General features: G+C 46.1%; 1 protein-coding gene across 5 annotated transcripts in view; it reads right to left on the reverse strand.

Moving 5' to 3' along the window:
* Nucleotides 1–24,698, reverse strand: part of FCSK (fucose kinase) — a 1,510,689-nt gene that overhangs the window by 331,070 nt on the left and 1,154,921 nt on the right. For all 5 annotated transcript variants that reach the window (XM_069654984.1, XM_069654992.1, XM_069654977.1 and 2 more), the window contains one exon: nt 15,265–15,384. In XM_069654984.1, the coding sequence (XP_069511085.1) occupies nt 15,265–15,384 (120 nt within the window). The remainder of the gene's footprint in view (nt 1–15,264; nt 15,385–24,698) is intronic.

Consider the following 24,698-nt stretch of genomic DNA (forward strand, 5'->3'; position numbering starts at 1 on the left):
TGCCTGTAGTTCATTACTTCCTTCTAAATCAATGACTTTGCTTCCTGGTGGCTGTACCTCATTTGTTAATGATGCGCCATGCTTCTTGCTAATTCCTGCATCAGGAACAACTCCATCACTCACCGGCGTCACCATATCTAAGCTGGCATTTGTTTCTGTTTGGTGAGGCTTCGCGGTTGGCTTAAAATGTGCTTCTTTGTGTACATTTTGGTTGTGTTTTAGAAGGCCAAGAGCTTCTCTAGCAACTTCCGCCACAATTCTCTTGTCTTCACTATTATTTCTTTTTTGGTCTGCGAGTTCTTTGAGTGATAGATCTATTCTTTTTATGTTGTCCCAAATCATTGTTTTTGCAGAAGTATTATCTAGATCACTAGATACTAATTTTGAGTTCATAAGCGCTGACAATGTGGATAAGTCCTTTAGGTTTTCATTGACTTGTTCATAAAGCTTATTTATTAGGATTTGTAGAGCGCACGTCAGCCTGGGGGCATCGTGGCGCTTGTTACAGACATATCTTAGTTGCATATACACAAGTAATACATAATTTACAGGAGCAGGTATGACATTTGTACACATTTACAGCGCAGTATATTTACATAGACAAAGGAATACAATACACAAGGTAAGAACCAAAACTACAAGGAACAAACAATAACAGGTCGCGAAGGTACAAGCATATGGTATCTGTTCCAAAAAGTACTCAATGTCAAAAAAGTGTTCATTGTAGATATCGAGTACCGTACAGACCTTTAACAAAGATGGCAGAATACTTGTAGAACAGGGAGGAAGAAGCCAGCAACCTCTTTTCTCCCAGGGGCAACAATACTCATGCATTTAGTTCAAGTATCCAAGAAGGGCTTTACCTTTATCAAAGCAAAAAATAAACAAAGAATCATTTTCATCAGAAACAACGGTTGTTTGGAATTCTTTATTTATCTACTTTGGCGCAAAGAAGTGTAGGCACTGTTGTGCTTTTTCTCGTATATTTACATAGGTTAGCGAGTGTCACATATTATTGTGCAAGGAAGGAGGTCTTAAGTTTCCTACGAAAAATCGGAAATGAGTTCTCCACTCTAATGTCTGCAGGTAGAGCGTTGCAGGACTTGGCAGCAATGTAGGGGAAGCTCAGGCCACCGGCTTTGGCTTTTTTGATGCCTGACATATGGAGTAAGTTGGTGTATTGCGTCCTGGTGGGACGTGAGGAGGAGGGTTTGGAGATGATCTCTGATAGGTAGGACGGGACTGAAAGAGAAGCATTTGTGTGTGAGGTTGAGGATTTCGAGTGTGATCCGCTCTTTGACCGGGACCCATTGGGCTGAGTGTCTGGCCTGGGAGATATGCTATCTTCTTGGGATGCTAAGAGCGGCCCGGAGAGCATTGTTCTGTGTGACTTGTAGTTTGTTAAGGTTTTTTGCCGATGTGCCTGCTAGGAGGGCATTGCAATATTCCAGTTTGGCTCCAATGGTTGCTCTGGCTATTGAAAGGCAGTTAGGTTTTGAGAGGTATGGCTTGATGGCGTTTATAAGTTTGGTGGTATGCGCAGATGAGGAAGTGATTGCGCTGACTTGTCTGGTCATTGATAGTGAGGAGTCTAGGTATACTCCTAGTGTCTTGACAACTGTGGATATGGGGATGATGGAATTGTCAATGGAGAAGTTGGCATACCGTTTGTCCAGTTTGTCTAGGGTGCTCTGTTGACCTAGTATCATAATCTCAGTCTTGTCTCCATTAAGGCAGAGGCCATTAACTGCCAGCCAAGCCTGGATGATGTAGTAGATCATGTGGAGTGCCTCAGCGTCTTCGTGGTATGATCCTGAGAGAGGTAGAAGTACTTGTGTGTCGTCAGTGTAGTTCGTGTCGTGATACCATGTGCGTCGAGTTTGTCAAAGAGAGGCTTAGTGAACAAGTTGTAAAGTGTGGGTGCAGTGCAGGATCCTTGAGGGACCCCGCAATGGATTGTAGTGGGTGTGGCGTTAGCACTGTCCGAGAAGACTTTCATGGCTCTCCCCTCAAGGAAGGAGGTGATCCAGAGAGCTGATTCTTTAGAGAAATTGGCTGAGTGTGTGAGGTGAGGGTCTTGTGATCAAATAGATCGAATGCGGCTGAGAGATCTAGGAGGAGCAATAGGGCTGGCTTGTCCTTATCCATGATTTGGGTGATCTGACTCTTTAGATCCACCAGGGCTGTTTCGGGTGCCGTGTCCTTTCCGGAAGCCTGATTGCCTGGTCCCAAGGATGGAGTGGGTTTCCAGAAAGTGTTGGATTTGGCAGTGTGCGCCTTTGTCCAATAATTTCAGGAGGAACGGCACTGTAGTTATCGTTCTGTAGTTGTTGGGTTGAAGAGGGTCGAGGGCAGTTTTTTTTTAGGACAGGGCGGACCCAGGCCTCTTTGAGGCTAGCTGGGATAATGCCTGATTTAAAGGACGCATTGATGAAGGCCGTAAAGAGCGGCGCAAAGCAGTCTGCGCAGTCTTTGATGAGCTTGGAAGGGCATATATCGCCTTTACAAGGGGAGGGTTTGAGTTGATAACTTCTGGTTCAGTGAAATCCCTGAAGGAGAAGTCAGGTATGGTGGGCTTAGACGAGGCGGGTGTGGAGTTGGTAGGCTTGGTTCCTGTCTGTTGAGGTAATGCTTTGCAATGGTCTTTGATTTTCTTTTGGAGAAGGTCAATTTTGTGTAGCATGGCAGCTTGGATACTAGCATACCAAGCTTAATCTTTGATTATTTCATCAGGTGTATTGGGGGGGGGGAGATGAGCTCTTTAAAAATGGCAAAGATTTCTTTAGAGTGTGATTTGACATTAGAGATTCGTGTGTTGAAGGCGTTGGCTTTGGCAGCGGTGATGGCTGTTTTGTATTGGTGGGAGATTAAGTTGAATTTGTTTTTGGCACTGCTGCAGGGGTTGGTTTTCCAGTTTTTTAGTGCTTCTCTTTTGCGGGAGCACATTGAGTGCAGTTCTTCAGTGAACCAAGAGTTGGTGTGTAGTGATTTCTTTTCTTTTTCCATTCGAGTGGTGCTATTTCATTAATAGCTTTAGTGATGACATCTTTGTAGATGTCTGCTGGGATATTGGGGTCATTAGCGAAAGGGGGTGCTAGTTCGGGGGTGTTGAGGTAAGGGCGCAGGTTATCCTCTTTAAGGTTTTTAGAGCTTCTGATTTGTGCAGCGATAGCAGGGGTCAGAGTTTTGTGGTTTTTAGTGCTGGGAACAGAGAATTCAATACAGTTGTGGTCAGTCCAGGGCAGTGAGGTGTTAGAGGTGATAGTAGCGAGGCAATTATGGTCCGCAATCCAATCTAGAATGCGGCCTTTGGAGTGAGTTGGACTTTCTACATTCTGGATGAAGCCTAAGTCACTAAGGTCCTTGGTGAGGGTGACCGCAGGTTTGTCTTTAGCATCATTGAATCCCAGATTGAGGTCTCCTAGTAGAAGGGTTTTAGTGGAGCTTTTGATATTATTACTGAGAATGTGGATGATGTTTTTCTGAGAGTCTAGGGTGAGGCCTGGGGGATGGTAAAGTAAGTGAATATTGATGGTACTGTTGGGTGACAGTGAGAGTTTGGCCGATAAGAGGTCAGAGGTGCTGGTCGAGGAGTGACTGACAAGTCGGAGCTGGAGGTTCTCCTTGTAGATGAATGCTACTGCGCCTCCTATTCGTTCAGGTCTGTCTTGTCTGAGTATGGTGAAGCCTGGTGGTAGAGCAAGTGCAATGGCGGGGCCTGATGCTTCATGTAACCATGTTTCTGTGATGGCTAATAGGTCAATGTTGTTGTTGGTTAAGAGGTCATGAATATCTGATGCATGAGCTGGGAGGGAGCGGACATTGAGGAGGGCACATCTGATGTGAGGTGTGTGTAGTTTGTTAGTGGAGGCATGGGTGTCGGATGTGTCTGATATGTTATGTGTGGTGACATTGTGGGGTATGGTTTGGTTAGTGGGTGGTTGTTTGTAGGTATGTGGAAGTTCAGTGCAAGGGATGTGTTTGGAAGTGGTGCGGGAGCTCAATCTATAGTTTCTGTGTTCTTTGGGAGGGGGTTGTGTGCTGATTTATGCAGTCAGTGTGCGAGCTCTAAGTCTTTCTAGTCTATACATTATTGTGATGCAGGGTGCAGGGGGTGCGTCTGTGAGAGGTGAGTGTGTTTGTGAGGTATCCAGGGCAGTGGTTTGAGTGGGATTGGGGAAGGGGCTTTGTGGAGTGGGTGTGATGGGGCGGAGTGAGGTGTAAAGTTGGAGGGCAGCGAGTGTTGCAAGGAGAGTGAGCAGTGTGGTGGTAGCAGCGACGAGTTTGCAGGAAGCTATGGGCATGATTGTATACTGGGAGGGCTGTGGGTAGTGGTGGGCACAGTCAAATTGGGTTGGGTGGCCCCGGCCAGTGGCGGCAGGAACAGATTGGTTTAGAGTGGGCTAAAAAGCATGCTAAGGTACAGAGAAATATCAATGTGGCCTACGAACAGCAAGAGGCCCAGTCAAGAGGGCAAATGTGGCCTATAAGCGACCATAGGTACACTCAAAATGGCAGATTTGGCCTAGGACAGAGCAACATAGGCATATCATATAGTTCTTGTGTGTGAGTGCAGAAAAACAGTTCTAGCTGGGGGGCTAGAAGCGGTTTTGCCAAATGTACTACAGGATACAGCAGTTTCAGCACAATAGGCAAGTCATGCAGTTTGGCTAGCAGAATACTGGGAGGCAGTTCTAGCAGAAGGGCTAAATGCGGTTTGTCAAATGTTCAACAAAATACAGTTTCATCACGTGTATACAAGGTAGGCGTAGTAAGCAATTAGGTTACAGTGAATATTATGATGAGAAACCTGTCATGATGCCTACCCCTGTGGACCCAGACCAAGTCCAGCAACCCCGGAAGCAGGCATCAAGTTATTCCAAGCAAGCCCAACAACCCCTGCTAGGGGCTATTTGGGTGCAGTCCTGGCATCTATGGCGCCAGGCTCATATGGAGAGTCAGTCCTGGCGCCATAGGCGCCAGGCTCATAGATTAAAACGTACCTGATGCAGACCATGCTGCAAACTTACCTGATGCAGACCATGCTGCAAGAGCTCCAAGCCAAAAGAGGCTTGGAAGGGACTACTTTACATAGGGACTATTTTTCTACTCGGGTGGGGCTGGGGAGGAATACTTACCTGGGACTACTTTGGAGGCTATTTAAACCACGCCCGAAGAGCAGCACACGCTTTGCGTTATTCTGCATCCGGCAGCGTAACGCTCACCGTGCCTGCAAGTCTGCATCCAGTCGTCTGCCACGCCCGCCTTGAGTCTGGAGCTCCTAGAAAAAGCGAGAAAGAAGGAGAAAAGGTTAGAACAAGAGCAATACCTTTGATCCTTACCTGAATTCCCGATCCATCGCGCCTACGAGCTGGAAGAAAGAAGTTATTTTATGCGCGTCGCCTTGCCTGCTGCAGCGCCGCGCTGAACTCACCGGCCTTCTCAGCATCTTCACATTCCACTGCATCCTTCTGCATGTTCCCGCCGCACTCCGGTACCTAAGGGGAAGACAAGAACAGCAAGGTGAGCCAAGGGAATACACAGAGGCAATATTAGTTACCCCCATAGACTTACCTGATTTTACCACCAGGGGTACTATTCCTCTTCACGGGTCGGTGCAGCTTCCACTGCATCCTTCCACCCCGGCCCCTAAGGGGAAACAAAAGGACCGCAAGGTGAAACAAAGGGACAAACAAGGGGAAACCTCCTCACCACAATAGACTTACCTGATTTTACCGCCGGAGGCATTATTCCCCGAGACTTCATACTTTCTCGCAGCGCCTGAATAAAGGAGAAAGCAACAGGTTACATATTGACATTATTTTATCGAACTGTGTTGGATAATACAAATCCTTACCTGAATATTACCGGTTGCCACGAGGAACTCTTCGCTAGGGTCAAGCTGCAACCTGCAAGGAATCGGACAGAGTGAAAGTCAGACATTTGAACTCTTACGAACTACATACTTACGGCGTCTTGCCGGGAATCTCAGAGTCAATATTGTTCTGGAACTCACCAATTCCTTCGAGCCAGTGAAGCAACTGGTTATCTACGCGCCCCTGCGCTCAATGCAGGATGGAGAGCTCATCTTTCCAAACCATCAGGTGAGACTATAAGAGGGGACATCAAAGGTGATCAGTGGGGAGAACAGTGGGGGGTGGGGGTTAACGCTCAACTCCACGGGTGGTTAATTCCCATTCTCCATTTGCAGAAGAATATTCCTACGGGCCAAGCAAACGAAGCTAGGTGGGCCAGTCCAGTCCGTCATCTCAGCACTATGCGTGAAGACCACAGCTGTCCAGTTCAGATCGACGCCCCTGTGGGAGCCAGGTGAGCGTAACAAAACCTTACTCGGAGAGGCTATGTGGGAGGCAGTGCTAGGTTAGAAGCATGTTCAAACAGGGAAGCAGTGCTAGGCTAGATGCAGGTTCAAACAGGGAAGATACTGGAGCAGAAGTAAAACAAGGCAGTGTACCGCAAGTAATCAATAATAAAATTACTAGATTTACGGCGACATGTTTGTATCAAAGAGTCAGTGACAGTTAGTCTTGGCGAGGGCTCAGTACACGGTGCTGATGGTCACAGAGGTAGTGGACCAGAAAATGGGTAGAGGTTCTGGGCGAACGGCGAGGAAGGCTGAGGACAGGCTAGGACAGGTATTGGCCTTGTTTCCCTGGGCCTTGGTAGGAGTGGGCCGGTTTCGCCTACCGGCTCATGATAGGTGGCTAAGATCAGAGCAATAGCCAATCGGTGCTCAGCATAGTCTGCTGGGCTCAGTTAAGCACTGGAGGTCGGTGAAAGATTGTGGGCGGCCATCTTTGAAGGTGCAAAACTCCTCGTGATCTCCCCGCTTCATCATAGGCACAATTGATATTGCCAAAGAAGACATAATATACGGTCTAAGGTCATTTAAGGATTCTTTAACAAGGTTCTGCATATTCTTCTCTCTTGAAGCCTGGTTAGTATTGGCTTTGTATTGGGTGCGTCTTATTTTTGGATATTGTTGTTCCATGATAGAAGATTCCAATGAGGTTTCATCAGACGAAGGCGATGAATTCAGAATTCTTTTAGCTTGCGCTTGTGCTAGATCTTCCTGATTGGACTGCTTTTTATTACGACTTCTGTCAAGTATCTCATCTGTGACGCTTGCTGTGTTGTTCCGCAAGTTATTCCTATTTTGGGAACAGTAGATCGCTGGTAGAGGACTCAAGGTTATCCGGTGGCGTTTCCGAGAGCCTGGCGGCCATTTGAGCGCCGGGCTACTCATGTTTGTGTTGCAACAGAGTGCAGACGGTAACTCCAATACTTCCTTGTCCTTATTCAAGTTGTCTACAACCCCATCAACAGGTAAGGAATTGTTCGCAGATTTCGCATTTAGCTCGCCATTCATTCTGGTTAAATCCTGTAGCAGTTTATCTACGACTGCCAATCTGCCAATGAGTCGCGGCGTTTCATGGGGCTTTGACTCTTGTCCACACTTTTGTTATTTTCATCAGTAGTTTCTGTTTGAAAGGATGAGTCCGGGTTTGCTTGGAACGGAAGGTCAATGTCCTCATGCACTAGGGCATGCATTTCATTTATCTCTTTCTCTTTATTCCCATATATTGCAGTAGATTGCATTTGTTCCAATGTAAAGACCGTGTTTGCTGCATTTTTGGGATCCTGTAGGCTCCTTTTACTAATGGCGAGTTCCTGCGGGAGCATTATTGATATATCAACTTTAACTGGCTCATTTGTGCTTTCAATCCACGCACTAGTGATTTCAGATGTCAGGCGCTGCGCTCGATTACCTCGCCTAGTATCTGAGTCGTCATTTGGAACTAGAGACCTTTTTAAAGTGTGTAATTTAGCCCAAGCTAGTATTCGTAATGAGGATAAAGAATACAACTCCTACCCAGTCCTTGTATCTTGTATTTCCTCTGCAATCGAGTGCATTATATTTTCTAAATCTGTATCGTTTATATCCTTTCGATGCAGGGGTAACAGATAGCCTAATTGAGCTGAATCGTTATCGTTATCACGTTCAATGCTCGGTAGATTTAGAGAGTAGGGCACAACTGTACTTTTTACCGCACCCAGTGCATCAGTGTCCCATCGCTTATATTCTGGCAGACTACCTCTCTCCATTTGTATCACATGCTCACACTTCTCTGAATGTTCATTGCTGTTCGTGTTGTTTGTGTCACTATTCAACATATGCTTAGATTGGGTAATTACAACAGGGGCAACAAGAGTAAAGACAGGCGTAGAGCACTGGGCTCTTAATTGTCGTTTGCTGCTTTCGAATTCCATGCGGCTTATGGGAGGCGTGATACTTGAACTCTCCCCCTCTCTCTCTCGCCACCACGCCGCAGTTGCAAACGAGCGAGCGGTTGCCGATGTCGCCGCATAAAGTCCTTCTCCTGCTCCATAATGAGAACAACTCGAGCTTGAGTCTCACGAGCCTCACGAGCCTCCAGAGACTCACGAGACTCTGTACGACTGACCGCTCCACGGATTGCAGGGATTTTTGAACAAAACTCCACCCAGCCATCAATGGGCAAGGTAAACAGACTGCGCACAACACAGCCCACATCAGACTCACGAGACTCTGCATGACTACGCGCCGCTCCGCGGATTGCAGGGGTTTTTTAACAAAACTCCGCCCAGTCGTCAATGGGCAAGGTAAACAGACTGCGCACAACACAGCCCACAGCAGACTCACGAGACTCTGCAGGACTCCTTGGGTAACTTGGGTCAGAGTATGTAGACTCCATTGAATCATTTGTGTCAAGTACTCCCTGGCTATAAGGCGAAGATTCTAAAATACCATTGTGAATGTCTGCAGGAAACTAAGGGTAAAATGCTCAATTCCTGCCTTGCTGAGGGGACCTATGATAAGGGAATACTGGAACGTGCATAGATTTTTAACTACAAGACAGAAGGGTTTGAAGTTTGAGAAGCAGTTAAACATCTTAGATCTATGATAGAAGTATGAAAAAGGTGGGAAAGCCCATAATGTTAAAGTCTCAAAAGACGGGCCAAAATAGGGGTGTGTGGGAATTCCTTCTGCACCGCCCCCAAATGGGTGCTATGCTTTATTGGCCGCAGAGGGGTATACAGACCCCGAGTTCGAACATCCATTTTCTTTAGCAATCATTCGAGTGTTTGCAAGACGGTCGCAGGTAACACCTCCATCAGCTGCAATTCTTAGGAAGTGGCATAGCGACGAAAGTGGAAGGGTAACTCCTTCAAAGGTTTGGGCTGAAGAAAGGCTAAGAATGGAGAGCGTAAAGGGAATAACTCCCCCGATTGCTAGGTTAGCAGAGAGATTAAGGGTAGAGGAACGAGAGAGTATGAGGCCGGCAGCTAGAAGAGTAGATGAAGGGTGGAGAATGAGGGAGAAGGAGGAGATCATGCCTTCTACCATTAGGATAGAGGATAAGATGCGAAGGGTAGTACAGACACAGCCAATTGAAGAATCTCTGAGGCTAGCTGAGGAAGAGGTAATGCTGTTATGGTGGCAGAGAAATGAAGAGTGGGAAGAAGTGGACAGGCAAAGGATGTAGAGGAAGCCAGGTGGAGGAATGAACAAGTTCTTGTTAGGTTGGATAAATCGATTATCAAAGGTCAATGTGGACCTGAAGAACAGAAATATTGTTATGTTATTTTATGTTATGTTAGGTACATTTCTATAGCGCACGGTCACCCGAAGGTATCATGGCGCTGAAGAGGGAGACCATGTTCAGCCAAGTAGTCAAGATCTCAGGATGTATACCTAGAAGAGCGTGGCTTTAAGCGCTCTTCTAAAAGCCAAGTGATTTGAGATGTTCCTGATCGCGGAGGGTAAGCCGTTCCACAGGTTGGCCGCAACTATGGAGAAGGCACGACCGCCTATCCTAGCGCGACAAAACCTAGGGACAACAAGAAGGTCTGCAGTGGAAGAGTGCAAGGAGTGCCCAGGATGATATCAGAGGAATTTAGATTGAAGAAACTCAGCGCCTTGAGAGTGGATGGCTCGGTGGACTATACACATGGCTTTAAATCTGATGCGCTGGCTAACAGGCAGCCAGTGAAGGGAGCGTAGCACAGCAGTAATGTGGGCTTCATAGGGAGTGTCCGTTGCTATCCGGGCAGCCAGGTTTTGTAGACGATGCAACCGCTGTATAAGGCCAGTCGGTTGAGCCAGGTAGAGCGAGTTGCAGTAGTCTAGGCGAGATAGAACCAACGCCGCAACCAGTAGAAGGCCTGAAAGCAGTTACCCAAATTGAAGGGTCCGGGGGACACCCAACCACCAGGACCTCCTTCTCGGTTCCGTTCAGTTTGAGCCAGTTGTGGTCCATCCATTCACCAACAGGCATCAAGCAACTCTGAAGGCACGACGACACCACAGCTTGATCCTGATCTAGCTGGATCAAAATCTGGGTGTCGTCGGCGTAAGAGTAGCAATTGAGGCCATGGGAACGGATGAGACACACCAAGGCCCAAATATAGATAATAAATAAGATCAGAGACAAAGACGAGCCCTAGGTACAGGGTTTGAGCAGGGAGAACGGGAGCCGACACCCTATGGGAGTGCTGAATATGCTTCTGTGCCTGTAGAAATGTCAGGTGATGGGATAATAGGAGTAGGAGACGAAAGGGAATGAGAATCGAATGTCGACCAGGGAAAGCAGGCTGTAGCAGCCGCACTTTCCGCTCTAGTAGCAGCGACAGAGAGTAGACCATGGGGTCTTAGGACATGCCGTGGTACTCGCATGGCTGTAGTAAGTAGCAGGGGAGAGATGGGGGAAGCCCCAGTAAAAGCGGGTGCGACTCAGTTTCCGTTGCTCCAGAAGGGTCTGGGGAAAGGCGTATTATGTCCTGTGGTCACACATGGACTGGAATAATTTGATGAAGACACTCCCTTCGCTCACTGCAGGGGCAGAGAAGTGGATTTATGCATTAGAGAAACACAATGCCAGTATCATGTTGGCCATAGAGGACATGAAAAGCTTATTCACAGCTCTAATGGGGGAATGGTCTGACGGGCTTTGGAGGAGAGCAGGGAGTTCAGTTGGATACAAATGTCCACGATGGAGCAGTTATTAATAATTGCAGGGCACAGGTATGGGGGTCCTGCAGATCATATATCCCGATCTGTCAAGTATAAATTCTATTTTAGCGAGAACAATGAAGTTGAATGATGATCCTGTTGTGAGAAACCAGAAGGTGTCTCAACCACTGGTCCTCGGGGGTCTCTCTCTCAGGTGGCCAGGGCACGGCCATCACCTTTGGATCCAGACCCTGGGGGTGGACCAGTGTGGGAGGATCACCTGGGTGAGGGGTCTTTGGGGAGTAGGAGTGGGACACCTGATGGCGAGATGCGGTATCCCCCTCCCTGTGACACATTTTCCCCAACCTACCGGATAGGATATTTGGGAACTTTGCCTCCCCACTCCCCTTGCATTCACAAACACTTTTTCACATGGACAGCCCACTCTGGGAGAAAAAAAGATTCACACCTGAGCATTGTACCAGACATATCCCACTACTATGGTCAGGCAGTCAGGCAATTACTGGTAACCACTCACACCTGTCTTCAATTAAGCTTCCCCACGTGGGGACGAGAGCACACTACTCTGAGGCAGGCAAAGCACACGAAGGAACATCATTTTTCAGTCAGCAGCTGAACCAGGGAAGAAAGACGGCAAACCAAGAAGGGTTCACAAGGAAGGAGATAACCATGACCTTTCCGGTAAGAAACTGTTACTTTCCAGAATCCTTCAGATTAAAAAGCGTAAGGCCAGGAAACCAGACTGAAGAATTCTGCATTGTGTGTTGGAGATAAGAGAAGACAATTCAAAATTAGAATCCTCCCGTCCCCTGCACACTGTCAAATGCTGTTAAATACAGTTAAAGAAATTCACGAAAGATGGTAATCAAATTATTCATCAAAGAATGACATGTCACATAAGTGATTGTAAAAAGAATCTATATTTGATATTCAAACTAAGAAAATGTTGTACAAAGCGAGATAGGGGTTTAAGTCCGTTTTCTGTGGCTGAAGCGTTTCGAGAATCACTTCCTCTTCTTCTAAATCCTTAACTGACTTTTCTGGAATAATAACAGAATTCTCTTGTACTCGAAACACTCGAGTGTGGCTATATTAGCGGGTGGTCACCTCCTGGTGCTTCATCAAACATGTCCGGTCAGTATACCCTGTAGAGTGCGCGTCACCCAGTGGACGAGGTACAACCATAAAGATGCAAAGGATGCAATAAGGTATCCCCCTCAGATCTTCATCAATAGTGTGCCAATAGGGTTAAAGGAGTCAGTGTGTCTTTCAACCTCATCCAAAGGCTATGTGGGTGAGTGCGGTCCTGTAGGGCGTTCTGGTAACAGGACACTCCCACCCGTACATTGCATTGAAGAAATATAAGAATCGTTCAACTATTGAACCTGGGGAGGGTGTCAGAGGTTAGGGCAGACATTTTCTCAAAAGCCCAACATTTGACAACCAAACTGCTATTTGGGGCCCCACTGGATCTTTCCAATTTTGCACCAAGGATAGCCTGGCCACACAAGTAACTGTGTCAAGAAGGTTTAAAGGTATCCCGAGGCAGGGTAAAGCCTCATCTCCCCAGCCTCGCCAAGAAACAAGACTTGCGGATACAAAGGTAGTTGCATGCCACACATTTCTTTTACTCTGCACAGGATTTATTTCGAATAGATTTTGGACTTATTGCAAAACCACCAAATGTGTCCTTGCGTCCCTTTTTCAACACAACCCCACCAATATAACCAAGAGCATGATGGGTGCATTTTTCCGATATGTACTGGGTTAAGATGCCATGTGAGAAATTCTTATATGCACCTTCTTTTGTGATTCTCTCAGAGCCCTAGTCCAAGGGGGGAGCCAGCTAGCTGAAGATATCTCCACACCCAAGTCCTTCTCCCAGCACTTAATATATGGGAGCCGGTCATTCACATTGCCTCTCTTTAAGAGATCATAGAGCCGGGAGACAAGTTTCTAGTTTAATCCTTATGCTGCACATAGTTGAAGTCAGGAGGATTGTCTGGAGCCCTCTTTAGATGTGAGTGGGTTGTAGATCCAGTGCCAAAGCTGGACACATTTATACCTCTATGCTTCCCCCACAGCAAAGTTAGTTTTTGCTTCTTCAAAGGAGGCTGAGGTATTAAGAGTGTAAAGATCTGCCAGTGTTCTAAGCCTGACAGTAACTCACCTCTCAAATCGATTTCCTTCCAGCCTAGAGTAAATTCTGGGTTTCGAATAACTGGCGACTAAGGGCCTAGCCCCAGTTTCAGCCTCCACCTGGTGGAAGCCTTGTCGCAGTAACAAACATGGTAGAAAATGCCCACCAGGAGTCTGATCCGTTTGCTCAGGAAGGAGAGCACTGCAAGTAGAATATATGTGTGTTCTGCTCAATCTTAGTCCTGGTCTCGAGCATGTAGCCAATCCAATATGTGGCAAATTTGGGCCACCTGCAGATATCTTCTGAGGTCCGGTCAGGCCTCCAGATAAACGCTGTTCTGGGCCTTTTTACGCATTAAAATCTTCTAAATACAACACCTTTTATCTTAGAAGGAGGCAGTGGCTTCGACTTTTTCTGTGTCGACAACACTGTTGACGCCACTCGAGGATGCTTCTTCAAAACACAACCCAGGCTCTTGGGTGCGCAAGAAGTAGTGTTAGAGGACTCTGTGTTGGCCTTGTGATGACGGAACTTCTCCCAATCTGCTCTAGAGGCAGATATACTCGGAAAGCATACCTTTTTACTGTCGGGAGAGGAGTCTGGCAAAGATGACGAGCGATGGAGTCTCTTCTTTGATTTTCATCGTGAAGAGGACGATGAAGAGTGCCGTGAATCGCTCCTGGACCTGGAGCACTTTGAGTGCTTCGAGCCCTTCTTTGATCTATGAGGAGATTTGTCCCTCAATGTTTTTTCTTCGGATGATCTCTTCTTAGAGGGAATGGACGAAGAAGATTTGGATGCCACCCGACCTACGGCATCTTTTGTCTTCCTCTCCTTCAAGGCCTTGCTGGTCATGGATTAGCACTACTTGCAATTCATAGACCTTGTGAACCACCCCAAGGCACCAGAGGCATATGCTGTGTGGATCTGTGATCGACATCTTCAAGTCACAGTCCGCACACCTCTTAAACCCTGTTTCAGGAGAAAAGATAATCGAAAACGCAAGCTACGTAGAAAAATCAAGGAGGCAATCGAACCTTTCAAAACATGCTGTCCATGTGGAAAAACTGAACTGAGGCAACAGGCGCAGTGCATGCTATCTATATAAAGATCAACATCACGGCCGAATGCGGGTATGCAAGCTGCTAAGGGACCTTGACTTGATGATGCACGGCGCCCTGTGCTGTCGAAATGTTTCCAAAGCTGCAAGCAGGACATTGGTAAATCAATATGAGGAATCCTTGGGAGAACACAATCTATTAGAAATGCGAATGCTCACGATTTCCCTTTCATAATCTTGCAGCATATGTGCGCAGTGCAGGGGTGGCACAGGATACACCTCACATTTTTGTGGACTTGGGGATGATCATAACAGTAGCTGGCACATTCTTCTCTACAGCTTCAGGAGCTCTTAGGATCAACCTAACCAGATGTTCTTGACAGAGGGAAGATATAATGGAGAGAAGTCAGGAATGACTTTTCAGGTGGTGAATTGAAAGGGTGTAGGGTGATGAGAAAGTTACACAGAATACCCATCAGCACTGTGAGGGGTATGGGAGGGAAAAGTGGCCCAAGTTTAGTATCGGAATGAACAGGACAGCCATGAGGTAAGGGTTATAATAGATATCTAGAGTGGGTATTGGCAACATTATTGATCACATAAGGTGAGGAACCTCTGCATGATGTAATTCAATCTACGCCAGCAACAGTTCAAGTAGCAGAGGTGAGCAACCTAGAGACACTGAGCCACAAGGAGTTACAGTCATTATGCAATTATTCAACCACCTTTACATCAAAGAGTGTAGAAAGCAATAAAAACAAAGCGAAAGAGACAAAAAGGGGACGGCAAGCACTCAAACATGAGCCTAATTAAGAGTGGAGGGTTCTTATATTGAAGTTAAATGTAAATCAATAGATTTTACTGAAACACTTTTAAACAAAGCAGAACTGTCATCTCAGTGTAATAACATGTTTTGCAATATGTTAAAACTCTCTTGTCTGTTGAACTGCATGAAATTGTTATGATTTGGAAGACAATCTGAACATTTTGTCAATGGTGTTCGGTATCCCACCCTGTATCTGCTCTTACCTGTTGTTAGGACCTGCTCCAGGTGCAGTACAGCATGTATCAGCGATTCTGTGCTGGAGGATTTGCCTGCAGCTCTGTACAGCACTGCCATTACTGCCCCAGCCAAAATACTGCTTGTGCCTGAATGTTAATGGCAAAGAAAAGGTTGAAGATGGTCACAGAGGAAGACTGAACATGAACCGACACATTGACATCACCACATCTCTCCAAAAGAACCAAATCCTAAAATACTTAACCAGAACCCAGCCATTCGGGTAAAACCAAAATGTAATCTTCGTGCAGCAGTAAAAAAAGTGCAATCATTCCGTTGCCACCACTTTTTTTGGTCGGTAGATTAATTACTGTCGCCATTTCCGACCATTGAATTCTGAGGTTTGACCGTGAACAGAAGATCAGTAATCGGCAGATTTAATGCAGAGGAATTGACGCTTGCTGTAAATCCACCAAAATCCCCAGGGCTCCAAGGATGGCGACCAATATCAAGTTACCACCTCTCGTAATCCAACAGAACATATGCAGGACTGAGTGGTGACTGAAATTCTGCAGCAGCAGAGATGCAGCGAGACTACCATTAACAGTGCTCGAGGCCAGGCCATTGGTGATAGATAAATTGACCGCAGAAGGCCATGGAAGAAGAGGGAAAGAAAAACAATTGAAAGAAAATAGAAGATGGCTTGAGATTTGGTGTGGCGCGACAGGAATGTAGGATGATCTAGATACCTCCCCCTCCATTGGGGACAGATGAGATTCTGCAACTTCTACTGGACTTTATTTCTAGGTTGGTCCATTCAGATCAAACATTGTTCAACTGAGGCGGCCATCCAATGGATACCATTAGAAAATTGTGAGCCATTATGGAAACTGACAATGGATTTGTAGTGTTAGGGAGTCATTTTGTTCAAAATGGTAACTGTATGCAGGGGACCACCAATGTTTATACTTGCGTGTTGCTGGTCCCCTGCATGCACTTTTCAACACTCTGAAAGTGCACTGGCGTAACGGGGACCCCCGCTAGCACATGTCCTGGATGGGGGCCCCACTTGGAGAAAAAAATGAAAAAAAATATTTTTTCACATTTTTTAATCTTTCTTTTTTAATTCAATCTGTATTGATAAAGAAATTATTTCTGTAACAGAAGTTATTTCTTTATGAAGGCAGAGTGAATACAAAAAGAAACTTTCTTTTTGAAATCCGAGGGTTCCCCCAGCCCCATGACATGTAAGACCCCAGGCTGGAGGCCTCCATGTCCTGGGGTGGGTAAATCCTATGACTTCAAAAAGAAATAGTTCATTTTTGAAGTCACTCTGCCTTCATAAAGAAATTATTACAATTACGGTTCGGTCCTTAACGGAAAATATGTCATTATGAAGTCAGAGTGACTTCAAAAAGAAACTATTTTTTTTTAAATGATAGGGCTCTGCTCAACCCCATGACGTGTACGTGTGTGAGTGTATTTTGAAAGGGTGTAGACTTAAATGTGTAGGTGGCTGCCTGTGTGAGTGTATGGTGAAAGGGTGCACACAAATGTATGGGTGGCTATGTGTGCGTGTACAGTGAAAGGGTGCACACTTAAATGTATGGGTGGCTGCATGGTGAAAGGGTGCACACTTAAATGTATAGGTGGCTGCCTGGGTATGTGTATCTCTATGGTGAAAGGGTGCACACTTAAATATAAGGATGGCTGCATGGGTGTGCCTGTATAGTGAAAGAGTGCACACTTAAATGTATACATGGCTGGGTGTGTGTGTGTATATGGTGAATGTTGTGTGTGTTTGTGTTGAGGGGTGCAACAAACTTACATTTCGGGGGGCTAATCCTTCAAATGTTGGATAGGCGCTAATTTCACGGGAGGTGGAGGAGGGGCAAACTTATTTGTGTGGGGGCATCTAACTTCTTTACACATTTGAATTAGACTATTCTAGTGCATCTTCAATGTTATAAGCAGTTAACTCTCTCCATTACGTCTGAAAGCACCCACTTATGGACTGCTGTGAGAATGAGCGGTCTCCTGTTCCTGCTCTACCCTTCCAATCACTCCCCTGGCATGCAAGTACTAAACCCACATCACAATTTAAATTGGCTAAAGAATTTGGCATTTGAATGCAGGTACTAACAGTGAAATGCTTTACGCTAGTAATTGCTGGGCCCTTGTTAATAGCGAAACCCAGGTGCCATTTAACATCTGTTTCCTGTTCTGTCCGGAAACTGCTCTGAAGGTCAGCCAGGTTGAGTCAACATAGCCCAAAATTTCAGGGGGGTGGGGGGTTGTGCTGAAGCCCAGTCAACTTAATGGTGTTACGCCACTACATGTGTTTAATGCCTTGATTACTTGCTGGTAATTGTCATTACTCCTAGCCCTATTCTTCCTCGTCCCTGTACTTGTGTATGAGGCAGTACTTGTGTATGAGGCAATCTGCCTCATACACAAGTACTGGGATGAGGTAGAGGTTCATGGAGGTAATGACTGACTTAGCTACCTGTAATCTTCATTACTCCTAGTCCCACTCTTCCTCATCTCAGTACTTACCTATGAGGCAAGGAGTCTCATAGTCTCATACGTAAGCTCTGGGACAAGCAAGAGGGACGTGAAAGTAATTCTGGGTCAAGGAGCTGATTTTGGAGGTTGGGGTAGGGCGTGAGAGGCAGAGGGGATGTGTGGGGGCAGGATTGTGTGATAAATCATAATAGTTGCCTATGTCCAGACTAAGCAGGCATGATATGTGATTTTAGTGGCTAGAGAGGCATTTTGGTGCAGCCAGTCTGGTCATTCCTCAGTTAGGTATGACTGTTTTTTAACTGCCCTTTTCTGATAAAGCAGTCCTGCTAAGTGTAATTACCTGGCTAGACTGGCATTTGGGTGCTGCCAGTCTAGCCGTTTCTTACCGCAGCGTTGTATATTTTTCTGGGCATCTGTGATAAAATGATATGATATGATACAAGTCATTTATAACACGCCTTTACACAAGTGTTTCTAGGCGCGACAAGACAAGGGAGGGAAGAAAGAGGGAGGACAAGACAAACAATCTTACTAGGCCTTGTGTCATTCAGATCGTGCGAGAATGAGAAATGCAAGGTGAAAGGGAGGGGGGAAGTGCAAGGAAGAGGGGAGGGGAAAACAGGGCATTAATGCTCCGAGTAAGAGCAGCCAGGGCAGTGCGGCTCTGGGTAGTGCAAGGAGAACAAATAACTGTACGGTTACAGTTTCAGCCCCTAAGTGCGTGGTAGCCCCCGAGGCAGAGCAAGGGTGACTGTTCAAGAAAGAGCCTGGACTCAGTGAGACTCTGAGCGTAGCCAAGCAACCAGTCGGTACAGCAGACAGGTAGGTCAGCAGGGGAGGGAGAGATAGAAAGCAGAGAAGAAGAGGAATGTTTTGAGCTGCTTCCGGAACTTCAGGTGCTCCGCTCAAGTTTGAGAGGGGCAGGGAGGCCATTCCAGAGGGAGGCACATGCAGAGGAGAGATCTACCCTCCACTCTCTGCCTGGAGAAGCGTCCAACCCTTAGAGAGTTGGAGGTAGCTGGGGGAAGGGTTCGAGAAGGAAGGTATTTTGGAAGAGAGCTTTGGATGTAGTGTGGGCCCCGACCCCAGAAAGCCTTGTGGACAATGCAAAGGGTCTTGAACTTGATCCTTGCAGCCATCGGGAGCCAGTAGAGAGATTTCAGTGCTGGAGATATACGATCCCTGAGCTTGAGGACAAGGATAAGTCTCACAGTCCTGTTCTGGATTAGTTGCAGAGGGCGGAGAGTAGAGGAAGGCAGATTGAGAAAGAGGCTGTTGCAGTAGTCCAGCCTAGAGAGAAACAGGGCTCTGGAGACAGTGAGCTTCTGGGGGAAAGTGACAAAGGGAAGAGTCCCTTTGAGGAGGTGCAGCTGATAGTGGGAATTCTTGGCGACGTCTGAGATGTGAGGAGAGAAAGAGAGAGTGGAGTCGAAGATGACACCAAGGTTTTTTGCCTTGCAGGAAGGCGAAGGAAGAGGGCCCAAGGTGGGCAGCCAGAGTGAGAGAGGGAAAGCAGGGGTCCCAATGAGAAGGATCTCTGTCTTATTGGCATTAAGGCAGAGATCGTTGGAGGTGCACCAATCCTGAATTGTGCATAGACAGTCAGGAACGAGCGAGAGAGGAGCCCGAAGGAAAGCTAAGTGTCATCCGCATAACACTGAAAGTTGGAGGAGAAGGTAGAGATCAGGTGGGCCAAAGGGGCCAAGTAGAGGTTGAAAAAAAACCAGGGTGAGAGGATAGAGCCCTGGGGGACACCACAGGTAGATAGAGAGATGGCAGAGAGAAAGGGACCAAGTTGGACCTTGGAGGGGCAGTCCAAGAGGAAGGAGATCAGCCACTCCAGGGCCTGATCCGTGATGCCCAGGTTCTCACGTAATCAATTGATCAGAATGGCGTGGTTGACTGTGTCGAAAGAAGAGGAAAGATCAAGGAGGATTAGGTCAGAAGGAATGCTAGAATCAAGGTTAGAGGGCAGATCTTCACAGGTGTTCAGGAAAGCAGTTTCCTGGACTCTGGCAGCTCTGAAGCCAGACTGATGGTCATGGAGACAACAGATTCAGTGTGGAGAGTAAGCTGGGAGATGGCCAGCTTTTCCAAGAGTTTGCCCAGGAAAGGGGTGATGGAGATTGGGCGATAGCTTGCCGGGCAGGTAGGATCGGCAGACAGCTTCTTGAGGAGTGGGTGCACAAGGGAGTGCTTAAGGGAAGAGGGGAACATTCCAGTGGCGAAAGAGTGATTACAGAAATCGACCAAGGCTGGAGCAAGGGTGTCAATATAGTCCTTGATGGTTCTGGAGGAGCAGGGGAGCAACTGTTTGAACGACACTTTCATAGATCGGACTTCTCTAGAAACCTTGTCAGGTGTTGTCAGAGAGAAAGAGAAGAAAGGAGGAGGAGAGGTAGAGATGGCCAAAGGGGGGCCGAGAGAAGAAGGGGAAGAGGAGATAGAGGACAGGATGTCCTGAGTTTTAGCGGAGAAGCGAGAGGCCAGAGCCATACAGAGGGCCTGGGAGGGAACAGGAGAGGTAGAGACTGCCACAGGATTGACCAGTTCCTTGCAGATTTTAAAGTGTTTCGGCCGTGTTGTTAGAGGCCACAGAGACCCAGGCTTGAATGTGTGCTCTCTTCTTGATGAGTGTTATTGCTTCGACTGTCATTTTGGTGTAACCAGTCTAGGTATGTCTAAATCTGGCCTGGCATGCTTCACTGTAATGTTATTACGTGTCTACACTGGTCTACATTGTGCAGCCAGTTGGACATGTTTTCAATGTGGCATGGCATTTTTAATAGCAAAGCATTCATGTTCCTGTGCACTGTTGGTGACTTGCATGTATTGAATTGGTGTTACCCTACAAAACAATTGCAAACACTCTTTTTAAGCAATTTTTCTCAGAAACTGTGCTGTATATTGCATTAAAACACATATTTTTATCTTTCTCCGGTACAGTGTACGCATACCCCTTCAGCATCACGTTTGTGCGTATTGTACAAGCGTGATAATCTAGGCTGGCCCAGAGTGTGGCACGCCTCGTGATTTGTTGCTGAGTTGGGTGAGAGGGGGCCCTTCAGCATGGCTCACAGGGGGGCCCCCACATTTTGTGTTACGCCACTGTGGCGAATAGCAGATATTTGCTGTGATGAGGAGAAATAGGGATGCACATGTATATGTCCTAGACATCAAGGGTGCACACAGCATTCCCCCTCCTTCATGGAGGCCAAGTGTTCTGCTGGAGTAACCATCTTGAACTTCTCCCGCGGTAAGTGAAGGTTGATGTGGGAGAGGTCCACAATAGTCCTCCTCCTCCCACTGGTCTTTTACCGGGACCGCAAGGAACCAAGAGATGAATCTCTGATGAGAAACTCATTCTATCGCAATGAGGCAAAGCATCTTGTTAGTCTCGCCCTGCGATTCTAATGAAAGGAGTTCGTGGAAAGGGAGGGTGTTAGGAAAGATTTTCTTTTTGCTACTTTTTTCCAATGGACTTCTATTGGACACCCTTTCTTTTTGCTTGGTTTTGAACCCTGTCCTGGATTTTTGGAGGTAAGTGAAGTTTTCTGATTTACTTCCTTTGTCTGTTTGCGCATTCTTAGGGAAAATCTGCTAAGTCCCTCAGACTATCAGTACTGAGAGACTATGGGCCTCATTACAAGTTTGGCGGTGCAGGAAAAAAGCCGTGGTGATTCCGTTACCAACACTTCGTTGGTGGTGAAGGAATTACCACTGTTTTTCCTGCACCGCCAAATTATCATTTTTGGCTAATTTACCACGAGTGGAGTTACTGCACAGTAAATCTGCTGATTTTTGGAGGCAAAGTGGCAGATTCACCTCCAGCTTGTTGCTGGAGGTAAATTATCCACTTTACCTCCCCAAGTTGGCAGATTTACCGCACAGTAATTCCACCGGCAGTACATATGAAAAAAATCCCCATGTAGTCATACAGACTCCAAAAATTGGGATTTACACCACCCTACCACCACTTGTAATCCCTTGATAAACCCATGGGACCAAGTGGTGGTAACGGTAACCAATTCTGGTGGTAATTCAGCAGAATTACCACCAAATTACTGCCAAATTCTGAATGAAGCCCTACGTCTCTCTTCGTGAATTTCTTGCATTGCTACAACTGCAAACACCACCTTACAGTGAAGTGCAGTTAGGATACTTTGTATCCTTATATCTTTTTATATAATGGCTTTTTGGTTATTTTTAAAATGTGCCTAAGACAAGCTGGTGGCAGCAGTGATATTTGTACAGTTTTCAGAACATTTTACTTGAAAACTGTTGCATTTACTGTGAATGGCTACTTATGGTGGCTAGCATACTTAAACACAGCTGTGCTACAAGTTTTTTTGTTTGTTATTTGGCCATATAGGGTTGCAGGAAAGCTTACAGCATGGTCCCACAAGGAAGAGCAGATGCAGAGGCCAGAGCAGGGATATCCCAAAAAGTAGCAGGGAGATTTGAGCAACAGAAACACACCCTTTGGGTTGCAGCCAGAAAGCAGGGGACTCCCACTACAGGTCCAGTGAGTGTCACAGGTTCAGGAAGCTTCAGGGGAGCAACAAAAGGATGTAGTTTGGATGTTCCAGCAATTCCAATGGGATGGAAGACAAGGAAGAGCATGAATCAGGATTCCAACATGCAGAGAGGCAGAGTATCCCTTTCAACAGTCTTGCCAGCCTCAGGGAACTTCAGAAACATCACTTCTCTCCAGGAAGTTTTGCGATACAACTTTGCAGAATGGCCCAGCTCTCCCTAAATACACAAACACACAGGGCTCTGGGTAGGGTGACCAGGTTTTTAAAATAAACCGAGATGGGCACAAACATAAACGTAGGACTGCACTCCTACTCCCAACGCCCCCTGAAATTCGCCCCCACTATTCCACTGGTGGGATCCCGCAGTAAATTATGTCAATTTCTAGCACTGCTGCTAGCTAGGTTGTGAATGTGAGCATGTTAAAAGCAAACAAGCTTTTTCTCCCATTGCTATTTCATGCCTTGATATGTATCCATTCCACAGTTAGTCTCCGTTAATCAGCTAATGCATGAGGCTGTTAACTGGAAGGTTGGGGGTTCGAGCCCATTCTTGTGATGTAAATGATGTGATGTGATGTGATGTGGCTTAAGTGCTATTGTAAAATAAAAAAGCTACGATAATATCGGTTTGGTTTTTAACTGTTTAATTGTTATGTTGAATCTCTCTCTCTGGGCAGTTGACCTGGGAAGGTTTCAATGTTTGTCCTTCCTATCCACAAAACCGTGATGAGGTTTTTAAATATAAAAACTCCCAGGACAGGGGAGGCGTGGGAGGGAGGGGAAATGATCCAATTCTGGGACAGTCCCGGAAAAAAACCAGGACGTATTGGTCACCCAAAATCTAAGGGGTTCGCCCACCAATCCACATCTGTTTCCCCATTTCAAAGTTTTTGGTGGCCATCAAATCATCATCAGCCAACAAAGCTTAACTTTTGGGGGCACACACATTCAGATGTGGATTGAGATGACCATCATCCAGTCTAAACATGCTACCCGTCATACAGGCATGCCTTTGTGAGCACTGGGACAAGCCCATGCAAACAGAACAGCTATTTTTTTAGTTTTTTTATTGTATTTAGCCGAAAATCGGCTTTTTAAAAAAAACAGAATTCATCACAATTTACAACTCAAGAGAAATTATTTTCAATTAAAAAGAAAAAAAAAGAAAGAGAGAAGAAAGGGGAACATTGAACAAGGAAAAACAAACAGCCAAGACATTAAATGAAACCAGCAGTCCTCAACAGTTTTAGTACCCCCAAAGTTAATTTAGTTTCGTAGCCGGAGGCCAGTCTCTCCCAAAATTCGACCGTCTGAAGCGTGAAATCATGATGGACGAAATGAGAAAGTATTCTCACTCTCTGTTCTTATAAAGCAGGACATTCGATAACAATATGGTGAAGTGTTTGAAATACCCCTTTCCCACATAGTGTACAAAAACTGAAATCCAAAGCTGGGCTATCCCGAGAAGCCATTATTTCTCCTGTCAGGACTAAATTAAATCTGAACCTGAGAAATTTGCACCTTTCATATGGGTCTGGAAAGTTGATCGGGTATCTTGGAAGAAGACCTCTATTGTTTGAATCCAATCCCATGTAAAAATAGCTCTTTTAATACCCTCAGGATTCCCCATCAAATCTTTAGGTGCTCTATCTAAGCGGGTGAAGATGTTTGTGGCTAAATGTTCTAATCTCATCAAATATGATGAGTTACCCTGTTTCATATGGGAGGCCACATCTTCATACAAAAATCCCACTTTCGAGACCAGAATAGAAGAATATAGGGAAACCATTTATGTTCCAGCAGTGCTGCCAAAGAACTCAAGCCCAATTCATAATTTATGCAGGAAGCTGGCCGGGACTGGGGGAGATTTAATAGCTTTTTCCAAAGTCCCCCCTCCATCCTTGAGAAGTTAACTGACCAAGCCTGGGGATTTGAATCCAGGCCATATAGTACCTTAGGGATCGCCTTACCTTTATAGAAACTGATTAAAGGGACCAGCAAGAATTTACAGTATTTCAGTAAGATCTTTTATATCTGACAAATTAACTGATCCATTATCCCTTCTATACGTCCAGTCTCCTTTGTGGCAGATGGATTTGCATACAAGAACAGGCCCAAGTACCTAGATTCCAACTTCACTGGAATGAGGACACTGTTCAAGTACCATTTGAAATGTGGAATGCGCCTGCCAGTGGTAGAGAAACAAACAATATTTGTTTTAGCGGGATTAATTATTAGATTGTTACTCACTGCATATTCCTCAAACCCCCTTATAAGACCCTGGAGGCCTATTGGTGTAAGGTCCATCAGAGCCACATTGTCTGCATAAGTGAGCCATGACAGGGGTTGAGACCCAATCAAATGCCAGAGACAGGTCAATCCAGGCAGCATATAGAACC

The sequence above is a fragment of the Ambystoma mexicanum genome, chromosome 1p (genome assembly GCF_040938575.1).
Source record: "Ambystoma mexicanum isolate Mex_15411 chromosome 1p, UKY_AmexF1_1, whole genome shotgun sequence".
Classification (NCBI taxonomy): Eukaryota; Metazoa; Chordata; class Amphibia; order Caudata; family Ambystomatidae; genus Ambystoma; species Ambystoma mexicanum.